The sequence below is a fragment of the Amblyomma mixtum genome, chromosome 8 (assembly GCF_055824585.1).
Source record: "Amblyomma mixtum isolate Tamu chromosome 8, ASM5582458v1, whole genome shotgun sequence".
NCBI classification, from domain to species: domain Eukaryota; kingdom Metazoa; phylum Arthropoda; class Arachnida; order Ixodida; family Ixodidae; genus Amblyomma; species Amblyomma mixtum.
This window is the reverse complement of record NC_143019.1, coordinates 73,240,857-73,254,288: the sequence shown is the minus strand read 5'-3', so window position 1 is coordinate 73,254,288 and position 13,432 is coordinate 73,240,857. Positions and strand designations below refer to the sequence as shown.

Sequence of the window (13,432 nt, the reverse complement as noted above, 5' to 3'; positions counted from 1 at the left end):
ACAAAATAGTCGTCACTCTAAAACTCTGCCTAAACTAGTCTGACCTCCTTCAACGACGGCACTCGGCTTACTGACTCTGGAATGTTCGTTCTATGCGCTCCTATAGTGGCAAAACGCGGTACCACAGAAGCTTTGCCGACCAAAAAATTTAGTCCGGTTTCTTTTGGGTACCCCCTCGTAGACGGTGTCTGGCTGGAAGCTGTAGTGTTTGTGAAGAGCTCCGCGCGTGCCTTGCGACGGGCGACTTGGTGCTCTGGGTGCATATTCTTAGGTATAGGGGAAGCACCGTGAGGACCCGGTGTATCGCAGGAGGTAGTCTATGTTGTGCAAAGCAGTGGCAGGGAGATGAGAGATGGGCACGAGCAAGGATGCTGTGGCCGGTGAGCGTTGAGAATAGTCGCTCCAACTGGGCTGAGCGGTGGGCTTCCGTAAGCTACGCCAGGGAGTTATGGACGCCCATGTGAAGTTTGAGGTGTGACGGGGTAAGTTCAAGGCGGCCTGGTATGTCTGTCGGATGAGGGCATTGACCTGCGCAGATCGCATCGGCGCACATTTCCTGGCCTTTAAAAGATGAAATGGGCACGGACCGGGTCATTGCTGAAGCGACCCCAGCTCTTCTTAACTGGAGGCGTGAAGATGCTCGGCCACAAAGCATTCGCGAGCTAAATAGGCCCGGGATAATACTATCTTATTCCGTTGCCTTTTTCGCCAGTGGCTGGTACGGTGCGACGCCCCCTTCATCATCATCATCATCATCATGTTCCACTAGCACACGCAAGCGCTTCCCCGTGCAGCGAAGAAGAAGCAGACGACAGTGCTAACGGGCGGACAACGAGAGCGGATACGAAGATGAACTTCTCAGGCACAGGTGCTGTACCTTCTTTATACGATTCCTTCGGGAACCTCCGGGTTCCGGAGACATTGCAGGAAAGTCAGGTCGCCCTCGCAAGCGAGGATTGTCTGTCTTCCCTTCGTCATCTCAAGACAAAACAAAGAACGCACAGTGCTGAACGAAGGCGTAAGCCTTGCGTGGAGCTGAACGTCGTTCTAGAGGCTTCCTGCGGATTAAGCAGGAATGGCGCCAGAAAATTTGCAATGGGGTGTTTCGCAGAAGAGGGTTGGGGCTGAATTAAATTGTAGGTTGGTTCGATGCCTCTGTGGACTTGGTGCAGGCTTGAAATTTCGGTGTGGTCCGGAAATTTTTGAGGTGGCAGCCGCCAACCCTCGCCTAGCCTTTGCGTCACTGAGAATACTGTGAATAAGTAAAGAAGGAAAAAACGGTGGAGAAGGACTGCTTAACCCACGTGTTCTTCTTAATTTAGTTCAAGACGGTGATGTCCCTCACTGTAATTTCGACATCACGCGGCTTGTGTAGTAGAAGAGATGGACTAGCACGCGGGAGAGACTACCCATGGAGCTCTTTTCCCCTATGGTAAGATCATAACTTTAAAAACAGCAGTTGCTAACACTGGGCAGTGGTCCGCGGTGTCCTGTATTGCTCCGCTGGCCAATCGCAACTGTAAACGTAATCAGCTTTTTAATTTTTGGCTATATCAAACAATTCACGTATCAAAATTGTAGAGCTCAGAATTATTTTTCTTGTGATAAGCTTCTGGTTTAAGCAACAAGAAACGTTTAAGCAGTGGACTACTTTTTCGTCGCGGAGGAATTCTGTGCGCGGAGGCTGAATGTGGGCGGAGCTTCACTGCAGACTTAAGTTGTATCCGACTAGACACCTTTCGGAGTATCGGCAGTGCGCACCACGTGATCCCCATCGCTGAGGAAGTTTTTTGCTTGTTTTTACTTTTAGTTTTGAGTAGCCAGCGCCATCTCTCGAAAATGTTTCCAAACCGTGAGTGAGGTGCGGACACTGTGGAAGAATACAGGTGTGGACTCTGAAGAAGCTGGGGAGGCGCGAGGGACACGAGGCCGTTGACAAGGGTGAACGGGAGCGAAGGTTGTGCCAGAGGTATTCATGTCCCGAAAACAGCGTGTGGCTGTTTTTTCTATGTTGCATAATACAGGCGCGTTATAATTGCTCATAAGCGGGCTTGATACTCTGTGTCGTTTGCACAATGACATTTTTGTGTACCCAGGAATGCTTGCATTGTGTGCGAACTGTGCATTTTTATTGAATCGAAAGATCAAACACATCCAGTTTCCCGGTCTGTTTTCCCCGCGTTCACTCAATTCTGTACGTCCGTCCGTTTATGCACCTCTGAATCTACCCATGGCCTGCAGCTGAGCTTACTCTGCCCACAGAACGTCCAGCGCTGGGAAGTAGGTATTAGGACTACCATTGATCTATGAAAGTAAAGCGGAGAATGACGAATGTCGCGACGTTTTAAGCAGATAAAAAGGGCAGTAATAAATAATGTAAACAGCCTATTGCGTGCAATTCCGTACTTTGTAACATCCTTTTCAAGCGAGCAGCGCTAGACTGCTTGAACATACCGCCCTTTGAGAGGTCGTGCCTCCAAGGTGACCAAACAACGCATACTCACTAAGCCTATCCGCTGCCAAATTCTGGAAGCTGTCTTGAAATTCGCGGTGTTTTGTCTCCAGAATTCTGTGGTGCGGGAACCTTATTCCGAAACTCTCTAATCATTGCGATTCATGCACCAGAGTATGCGTCAGCATTAGTATTCCCCTTTAAATTCGCGCTGTTTTGTCTCCAGAATTCTGTGGTGCGGGAACCTTATTCCGAAACTCTCTAATCATTGCGATTCATGCACCAGAGTATGCGTCAGCATTAGTATTCCCCTTGAAATTCGCGCTGTTTTGTCTCCAGAATTCTGTGGTGCGGGAACCTTATTCCGAAACTCTCTAATCATTGCGATTCATGCACCAGAGTATGCGTCAGCATTAGTATTCTCCTGACAGGGGCGGGTGACGTCATCCAGTCCATCTGTCACTGTTTGACACACTGCACCCCTTCTCCACTCGCCCGATCAAACCAGCAAATGCACTGTGCCGCATCGTACCCATCGCCACTCTCCCCACTCCTCGACTCTGATTGGCGACCGCGGTTTCCCCTTCGCCTGCCATCGCCTCTGCCACTCGCCTTCTCTCTACTTGCCCCGGCTCTTTCTTCTCTCCCACTTTCTCTCGCCCTTTCTCTCTCTCTCTCAACTTTCCCCATCTCCCTCGAGGATTCACACGCTGCCGTCAAAACCGGTCACTTCTTGCGTCAAGGCGGTTGTCATGTTAACACATTAAAACAAGTATAGGTTCAGACGCCATAGAGTAATTTGACAGCTTTGGCATACCGTAGTGTTCCTTTAAGCTTCCTCGCACAAAGCACTTCACGCAGAGTGACGTACGCATCGTCATTTGCAGTTTACTCTTAGTAGACAGTTAACGCTTTTACCAAGAATTGCAAAACGCTGTGGCGCCATCTAGTAACAAAAGCTCTCATCTGTTTATCGACGATGCGAAGGGATCGAGCGTTCCTTTTTACTGATGGGAGCGCTCGACAGAGCGTAAACTAAACTAAAATATTATGAACCCTTCGAAAAGAAAAGTGCAATTAAGAAGAAATAACATTCTGCCAAGATGCGGCTCCGTGGTGGGGCACACTGATAATTGCAAGCTTCCAACTGAAGATGTCGCACCAGCTTGTTTTATGCAGTTTTCAATGTCAAACTAAAATGTCACATATCCGTTTCTTCAGTATTATAGTGTTCGATTGTTACAATATGAGAGAAGGTGTCTGAATTTCCCCACAATGCCGCGAGACGTTTCGGTCAAATTGCGATCCCTTTAACGATTCCCCCCTCTCTCTTTCTGCCCAGTGCCACTGGTGAGCTACCGAAAGAAGCCCTCCTTTAAAATTGACTTCAACGATTACATCGCCACGGTCAACGGGCTCTTCAACTTCTTAGAGATAGTGAGTAGATTGCTGCCGTTTGTCGACCAATTGTTCGTTCTCTCTTCACTGCCATGCTCGCTCGTCGACACGCGCGCTGGACGCAAGTGGAAGGGTCCCGCCTGCAGTTAAGCTACCCTGCGGCTTAAGAAAAAAATGCTGGTACTTGAAGCACAGCTCTTAGATCATACTCATATTTGAAAGGGTGTGCGCTAAAAAAGACGTACACAGGAAAAAGATAGAGACGACAGGAAAGAAGCGCTTCTTTCCTGTCGTCTCTATCTTTTTCCTGTGTACGTCTTTTTTAGCGCACACCCTTTCAAATATGAATATGTACCAACTAGCCCGTCAAAAAGCTATACTTAGATCATACCAGTTGGTGGTGGTGCCAAAACTGTCATCAAGACAAGGAGGGTGCAGGGTTAAGGGTCGTCTAGAAATAAATTGCGTGGGCCCTCATGAAGGCTTCAGGTGGAGGGAAGTCCATGCCTCCGGGCGACCTCTATAGTGCCCAGCTCACTGTGTGGAGTTGTGCCTCCGGATCCGGGCTCAGCAACGCAGTCTCCCTCTGGCTCTGAGAGCTGGAGTCCCTGGGGGGGGGGGGGGGGGGGGGGAAGGGGAGGTAAGACCTTAGGGCATTCGTATAATATATGATCTGGATTATCTTTAGAATGACTGCATGGAATGCAGCGGGATTGATATATGGCGGGGTACATGAGAATTGTCTCAAGACTTGAAAAAGTGACTATAGTCTCAGTAAGCACTTTGCGGAAGCTTACAGACGGCTGCGCCATCTGGAAGCGGCCAATAAAATCTGTTTACTTATGGTGCCATTGTCTACCTTAATGTGCTTCTCTAGCCTCTTTATCTCTCGTATTGTTGTACTTGTCGGTTTTTGTAATGCATCTGTTGGAACTTGATACTCTGTCGATACAGACTAAGTTCATTTTGTCCTCAGTCTCCCTTTAAGTAGTGTTACTACAGGATGAGATTAGGAAGTTCGCAGGCTAGCCGCAGCTAGCGCAGGTCAGGATTGATTAAATGTTGATGGGAGAGGCCTTTGTCCTAGCCTCTCACAGGGGCACTACAAAGGTCTTTGATAGTTAGGTTCCAGCTGTTCAAAGACGCACAGTGCGCATCTACACGGTACAAGTGTTGCGCCTTTGCCACAAAGGGCCTTGAAGGCGAAGGCAGCCGTCCAAGACCTTTGACGCCCGAAGATGCGGCCTTCGTGAAGCTGCGCTCGCAGCGCCATCCAGCGTAGAAAACTAAAAGCAAAGAAAGGAAAATCTGAGCAGTCAGATGTCTTTGAAACATCTTGATAATATAAATCTCTGGATCTAGCTATCAGACGCGTCTTTATATTATGCTACAATGTCAAGGCAGTAAAAATGTAGCGGCAACACTGAGCGCCCATGGTGGTGAAGATAAGCAAAACATTCTGCTGCTGCTATGGTGGCTAGAATACTGCTAATACTGCTACTGCCGTGATACGCTTGCCTACCAGTAGTTCTGTCATGAAGTAAATACCGGGAAATAAATTTCTAAGCTCAACGAATGAACCAAATAATCCCCTTCAGTTTTGAAATTCTCATTGCTGCCTATTAATGCAACGCCAGGGGCGCTCATGTCGGACGACTGCTCCACCTGTGAGCTGCACCGTGTAGCATCGTCGCTTTTCACATGTCTTGCTCCTTTGGTGGAACGAGACGCTTTTGCTGGAAAGGGGTCGCCGCGGTGGCTCAGTGGTTATGGTGTTCGGCTGCTTTCCTTAAGATGTGGGTTCGATCCCGGCCGCGGCGGTCGAATTTCGACGAAGGCGAAATTCTAGAGGCTCGTGTACTGTGCGATGTCAGTTCACGTTAAAGAACCCCAGGTGGTCGAAATTTCCTGAGCCCTCCACTAACTGCGTCTATCATAGCCTTAGTCACTTTGGTACGTTAAACCTCATAAACAAACTAAAGAAGGTAGGCCTGCGATGGGTCGTTGCAGGTGACTATCGCAAGTGGACTCATAATCGCTTTATCGAGAACTTTTGCCACTTTTTAAGCGAGGCTTGTTTGCACTCCTTCTTATAACTTTCTTTCCCTTTTACATTATGCCTAATGGCAAACATCTCGAATACTAAAAAACTAACTAACTAGCTAGCTTTTGCGGAAAAGGCCTTTGAGGGCTGTCGTGGTGACTCCAGGAGTGAACGGTCGTAGAATGATCACGGCGGCAATCTTTGTCGCAGGTGGGCGGCCTCGTCGTGTACACGATCTTGGGCTCCGACAGGGACTCGCACGCGGTTCGCCTCCTGTCCGGGTCGGCCTTCACCTTCAGCTTCAACGGCATCTACATGATGGCATCCGGCCTGCTCAGCGACAGCTCGGCTCGCATCCTGCCGTACCTCTTCTACGTCAGTGAGAGACGCGACGCGTGTGGGCGATATCCGATAGCCAGCGTGGGCGCAGGGTTCTGTACTCGCACAGGGCTAAGGTAGACTCCGATAAAGTGCGGTCATGTACAGGGTGTTTTACCTATGACTTTACAGAATTTTTAAAAATAGGCTTTTTTTGAGTTACAATTGAGAGCGCCTTTTTTGGCATAGCATTGTCAGTGGCACATCAGAATATAGCTAAGGCGTGCTAACTAACGGGCTGGTTAACTAATTTTGAATAGTTAACTAATACTGAACGGACAGACGGACGGACGGACGGACGGACGGACGGACGGACGGACGGACGGACGGACGGACGGACGGACGGACGGACGGACGGACGGACGGACGGACGGACGGACGGACGGACGGACGGACGGACAGACAGACAGACAGACAGACAGACAGACAGACAGACAGACAGACAGACAGACAGACAGACAGACAGACAGACAGACAGACAGACAGACAGACAGACAGACAGACAGACAGACAGACAGACAGACGGGCAGATATCATATTGGGACTAACAAGAAAGTAACAAGAAACATATGTCCCAGATGGCACATTCTCAACATCACCCATCCCCCCGCACCACATGCTTTGGCCCATCAGGGAAGCGTTTTTCTTGGACAGGAGATGAACGCGGGAGTGTCCTACTACGACATTACTACGACGCCTGCCGACGCACCGTTCAGGCCTAAAAAAGTGCCCCGTAGAGCCGTCGTCGTAAAACAAAAAAGAAATCTGCAAGCATCTTTCCAACCCTCTCTACTGGCACTCTGTCCTGCACTTATTGGGCTTTAGTTTAATAACGAAATTTGAAGGCGCAAGCTTTGCAAGGACAGAGGAAAAAAAGGACACAGGACACGCGCCGTTTATTGTATTGTTATGTTCTGTTTTTTTTTTCCTGTAACCCCTCCGCTCTCTAATGCCCATGGCCCTGAGGGTATATGGAATAAATAAATAAATAAATAAACTGGTTCATTTTAAAAGGCCGCGATTGCTTAAATACGAAACAACAACGACATGACGAAAAGTAAACAGTTCAGGTTCAAAGAGAACAAAATCAAGACCTTCGGAGATATCCTACTTCTTTGATAGCGACAGTGATGGCGTGCCGACGCATTTGCTGTACGAGGCTATGTGATATGCTTCCATCACCTCTCTGGTAAGTTTTTGCGGGTGACAAAACAGAACTTGACTATATATCAGCAAGGATAGGGCGGCAATATCTGGATTCGCGGCCGTGCTCAGCCCCTCCAGATGGGGTATACTATTTCTATGCGCTCTCAGGCGGATATTCAGACAAAGTCCCGTCTGGCCTGTGTATACAAGTCCGCACAGGAAGGGAATCTTGTACACGACAGCAGATTCACATCGTTCGAACTTCACTCTGTGCTTAATCTTGCAAAACTGGGAATCGCGATCGACTTGTTCTTTCTTTGTACAAGGGGGCATAATCTTCTTAATCCAGCTTCTAGGGTCACTCTGACATTATACTTCTTTGCTACGTGTTTTCCAGCTGGCTCCAACTAGCCCAGCTTTCTATCCTGTTGCTTTAGTTTCGCAAGAACTTGTTTTTTAGTAGATTCACGGCAGATGGAGGGGAGGGAAGATGCAGTGCTTGAGAACATAGTTTATAAGGTGCGGCACGGAGGTCTCAGTTCGCTAGCCAACCCACTACTTCCAGACGAAGCTCAATCCTTCTATCAAAACGCTGGTTAACGGTCTTAGGCTTACCTCCCTCCCCAAGTTCATTTTGTCCTCCCGCTTTCCAGTGAGATGTAACGCGAGGCTGATGCCGTTTTTCTACTGTGTTCAGTGAGGCATAGTTATTCTTCGCGGTATGTTGGACACCCGCTCACGTATACGCTTAATTTTCATCCGCGCACGATTAAAAACTACCGAAGTCACTTTGGAAATTCTAAAGTGTGCTTGACGAAAGCCTTGTGGTCAACCCACTGCCGCTTCCCCGAACCGCTTGGCGCGAAATCACTGGGCCGCTTCGGAGCTATGCGTCTCACTCAGTCGACTGCAGCGAGACGTCTGGCGAAGGAGCGGCGGTGCAGCTGCCACCGCCGACGCTCGTGCGCTCGTTCTACCGCTACTGTGTGACGTCACGGTTGCTATGCACAGCTGCGCCCCCACTGGCACTCCGGTTGCTAAGGAGGGGAGGAGGTTGCGCCGCTGCGCGGAGGAGAGGCCAGAGTTGGCACGATTCCAGCACACGGACGGACACCACGAGCATGAGCCATTAAAGGCTTTCGCCTTAAAAATGCAGTTATTATAGACCATGTCGATGCAGTGACGGAAACCTTTCTCAAAGCTTTATGTTTCGGTTCACGTGCTTCCGTGGTTCATCCTTTTATCATCAGTGACGCTTTCGCGTCTCCTTAGTCTGTGTCTGGTCTGTTCCTCCGCAGTACGTCCTCTTCCAAGGTACGGGCGCTACCTGCTACATCATGTTTGCCTTGATGATGGTGCGAGGCTCCAGCGAGGTGTCGCTACAAGCTGTGAGTAGTGGCGCACTTTTCGTTCATGACTTAAACTGAGACCTATACATGAGCGTATATGCTGGGGGTTTCAACGAACGCTTTCCAAAATTCCTAAAGATAGAGAGTTCGAGATGCAGTGCAAATTTATCAGGAACACACTGTCAGCCGCGACGGACGTGAGTTACTATCAGCGCAATCCGAATTAGCTAGATATCTATTTAATTGCTCAACACGACTGACGTGCGTGCCAATGAGGAGCTCGAAAGTATGAAGGCGATGCGATATCAGTTTTTGAAACGAAAAAAAAAATGTAATTGCCTAAAGCTCGGCAGCAGGAGGAAACAAAGCCGAAAGAGCCCATGATGTCCGCGGGAAGCTTCCTTCAGACGCTGTCGGCTGATGATACTCCAGTGTCCAGCTTTTTCACACGGCCGCTCTGAGCATGAGGGCCTCTCCTCCTCCAGCTCCACTGGTTGAAAACAAATATCCAGCTACTGCGCATCCGCTGTTCATGTTAGTGACAACTGCATGCGATAGATGGCGGCAGCAGTCAAGCGCACACCTGCCACTTCGCAGGCCGCAGTTGGCGCCTTGTGTAACCAGATCGCGCATGCGTCTCCCACGTATGTTTGTTCTCAACCAATAGCAGACAAAGTTTCACCGCTTTCCAGAGGGTGCCACATCTGCTGAAAAAAAAAGTAAATTGTAACTGCCGTCACTAATGCACCAAGTTATGCACATTCTTTAGCTTTGCCGCTAAGTGGAAGGAAAATGATCGTGATCTCCAACTCGTGATTTACTGATCGTGATTTCCCCTCTTTGTAGGCACGTGTGCACACTGCCTATAAAGCGGCACTGAATCTTCCCCTCTTTGTAGGCACGTGTGCACACTGCCTATAAAGCGGCACTGAATCTTCCCCTCTTTGTAGGCACGTGTGCACACTGCCTATAAAGCGGCACTGAATCTTCCCCTCTTTGTAGACACGTGTGCACACTGCCTATAAAGCGGCACTGAATCTAACAAACACCAGTTGATAGTTTGCGCTCTTTCAGTCTCTCTCGTGTGTTTTCCTGTGTGTGTCTTTTGTGCGCAATTCGTACCTACAACAATCTCCAACTGCATGGTCTTTATTTTTGAGAGCGGTGATGCAAAAAAACGTGCATGCTATGGTGTGTACAATAGAGCTGGTATTGATTTGATTGTAAAACATTTTATTCGCCGGGAAGAGCTTGGCAAGAGGTCGCGTTAAGTGGTCGAGAGTACATAGCCCTCGACGACTTTGTCAGCCCACTCCACCGCCAAAACTTGCGTTCTGGGGTCAGAGCTAGCCAGCACGGTCTCCCACCGCTCGAGAGAAGGAGCTGTAACTAGATCACCCGGAGGTGGCTCTATAGAGCTGGTAGTTCGAATTGGGACAATGCGTTTGAACCCAACTTCCGGCGCGCCATTTTTTCAGTTTCGGTTTCGTGCGGGCCAAAGCATCAAATTTATTCCCGCTGCAGAGCCTTAGCGAACGGTTTTTCTTCGTTTTAAAAACTAATACGGAATCCTCTAGTCCATGGCTTCGAACTTCTGGTTGTCACTAACTACCAGACTGTGCTATTTAAAAATATATCTATTAAATTTTATTTAATTAACTGCCTGATAATGATGACTGTCTTAGTAACTGGCGTCCACCTCGGCTGGCCATTGGTCCGTAAAAATATTTCCTCTCTGTTTAGAACTCCACATTTAAAGGAATTTTTTAAAGCGTTTGCTGAAACAGCTGGTATGAGACATTAGATGTAGACCAAGTAGATAGCCGATCAACTGGCCTGCTCTATCGACCACTTTAACTGTGCCTATCTCCTCGTGGTCCTACGTATTCCGGGAAATTCCGCAAGGCAGAGTAGACTTCACTCGGTAAGTAATTGCTTATTAGCACCCACCTGGGCCAAGCTGGCGGCTGCAAACAAAGGCTTTCACTGCCTCTGTGGGACGCTTGGCTTTTCCGACCGTCTGGCCGCCCAGGTAGACCTGGTGCATCAAAGACGTCATGATCGTCCCTTCAGTGTCATTTCGTTTCCAGCCGAATGCCCATGCTCAGGTGGATGATAATGAGTAACTAATCATTGCGTAATGAGCGATTACTCATTGCGATCATCATGTCGCACGTTAGCAGCAAAAGTCCATTTCAGCTTTAAACTCACTGTTCATTAGCGTTGCCTTGCGCTTTCACTATGGGGAAAAAAACAAGCTAATGAGGCAGAAACTTGCAGGCTAGCTAAAAGACGAACCTGAATTGAGGACAGGGCAGCGATTTATGATGGGGTGTACATTAAAAGGACACTGAGGACGTCCCCATGTAATGATTGCTGTGACTAAAAATTGATTCTCTGGCTTTTTCCGGTTATACTGACATTTGTCAGACAACAAAACACGCATTTATCGGCGAGAGTATTGTATTAAAAATTTTTTCCGCCAGTTCATTCAAACTCATGACGTCCTTATTGAAAATGACGGGCCGCCATTGTTTTCAAGCGGATGTTGGCGTTGCGTAGCCTCTGAGACCCACGCCCAAAAATGCACTAACGCACTGCACTTGCGAAATTGGCCTGTGGTAGCGACACTTGTATTTTGTATTTTGGTCTTCTCTGGCTTTAAAATCACCGTTTTCGGCAAGAGTGATCTCTTTGTGATAAGAACAAGATGCCCCGTCGATAGAAATCTACTTATATTTGTCCTCAATGTCCCTTTAAAGTGACAGGAAGGGAGCAGAGCCGGTCATAGTGCAAATGAGAGTTAATGAAATCCTAGTCGAAATCAAGACGAAGAAACGTGCATAGGCAGGGCACGTAAAGCGAAGACAAAATGGCGGATCCTCCCTCAGAATAAGGGAACGTACTCAAACGCAGTAGGGGACAACAGGAGGTCAGGTGAACTCACCTGATTAGGTTGTTTGCTGATGAAAAAAGTGGATGCGGCTGGTACACGACGATGGAGTTCGGTTGGCGACGATGATAACGATTGCGATGGTGATTATAGTAAACAGCCGTTCTCCGCTTCTTGGGACTGCGCAGCTGCTCGGCATGATGACGGGCGGCCTCCACGCCTTCCACTGCGCCCACGCCTACTACAAGCTCTACGTGGAGAGCAAGGATAAGTACTGGTTCGAGAAGCTCTAGGCGCCCGGGCGGCTCAAGACATGGCAGGCAGAGGTCGGTTAATAAATTGCCTTGGTTGGCTGCATCTGTGCGCCCACAAAACTCAGCCACTGAGCGTCCTAACTCTGAATATTCTCTCAGTGCTTTGTAGCGAAAGCTACCCTAGCCCCGAACTTGCGATTTCGCTGTGGCGGTGCTCCGGGGAGGCACAGAGACCGACCTTGAGCCGTTGCCTAGCAGCCGCCGCAGCTGGCTGAGGCCGCGCGCTCACCGCGCCCTCTGGCATGACGTCACACCGCGCGCCTCGCCGTGGAGCCGCCGCCGCCGCTTGGTATGACGTCACACCCCTTACCTCGTTGCGCTCGCCTCCGCTCGCTTCGCCAGCTGTGTCGCATGCCTGACAACATGTCGGAGGACTCGTCTTTAATGCAACAGCAACATAGCTAGACAACCAGACTAACCTGGACTTGCAATCAAGATTAACCAAGGCTAACCAAGCTATGCCTTAGCTTTCGCTACGTATATCCTGGCATAGCCGAGCTAAGCCACGGCCAATTTCATTGGAGGCTTTGGTGCCGGGAAGCCATCCCCTTATATCCATCCTCCTTATAGCAGCGGTAATGAGGATACGAGGAGAATGAATGTAAGGGGATGGCTGCCGCAACAATATTTGAAGCAGCATGTTTGTGAATTTAGTGAATTCTTGACGCCACGTCAAGCAGTTCTGGACGAAGGCATTTTTCAACAGGAAAAGGCTTATGAGCGCAATTTCTACATATATATAAAGCTTTCACTATGCCATTCAATATATCAGAAGGTCTCCCGTCAGGAGGCTTGCATTTTTTTGCTATTTACATTTTTGCTGTCATCAAAAGCGTTCTCCATTAGTTCTTTATGGCAGTCTTAACTGCTTGGTGCGAGCGATGGGAACACTGCAAAAGAAAGATATTGCTGCATATCGGAAAAGTGGACCATTATCTTCAATCTTTCCATATCAGTACCTTAGTTTTCCAATATTCGATTTTTTGTACAAAAATTTTGGACATGCAACTGGTGTCCTTGCAAGAGATTTAGTTGCGAAACCGGGTGGGTAGTGTCGACGCCTGCATTTCGTTTCTTGGACTTTTATGTCTTAATAAAAACTCCATTTTTGTTGGCAATGGGTCTTTGTGGTTAGAAGGCCATATTTTTGCATCCAGAAGGCGCGACCACGACTGGAAAATACGTGAAATAAAATGCCGTACTAATGTGTTCAAACATTCTTTCTTTCCGCACGCCATCAATGAATGGAATAAGTTGCCTCATAGTATTGTTGAATGCCAGTCTGAGGCAAAGTTCCGAGCACTGTTGTCAGAACTGTGATGTACACGCATGTTCACCTGCGGTTTTCCTGCTTTTCCTTCTCTTGTCCTTTGCCGACGAATCGACTGATGTGAATGCTCTGTTAACGCCCTTTTTCATCATCTGCCATCCATTCTTTCCTATCCTGTACAAAAAGTT

General features: G+C 48.5%; 1 protein-coding gene across 1 annotated transcript; it reads left to right on the top strand.

Moving 5' to 3' along the window:
• The first annotated feature begins 352 nt into the window (after positions 1 to 352).
• On the top strand, positions 353 to 11,953 carry LOC149333001 (uncharacterized). Its single transcript, XM_089557612.1, has 5 exons — positions 353 to 380; positions 3,795 to 3,889; positions 6,105 to 6,269; positions 8,717 to 8,806; positions 11,849 to 11,953. The coding sequence occupies exons 1-5, from the start codon at positions 353 to 355 to the stop codon at positions 11,951 to 11,953; spliced, it is 483 nt and encodes a 160-aa protein (XP_089413738.1).
• Positions 11,954 to 13,432: the final 1,479 nt, after the last annotated feature.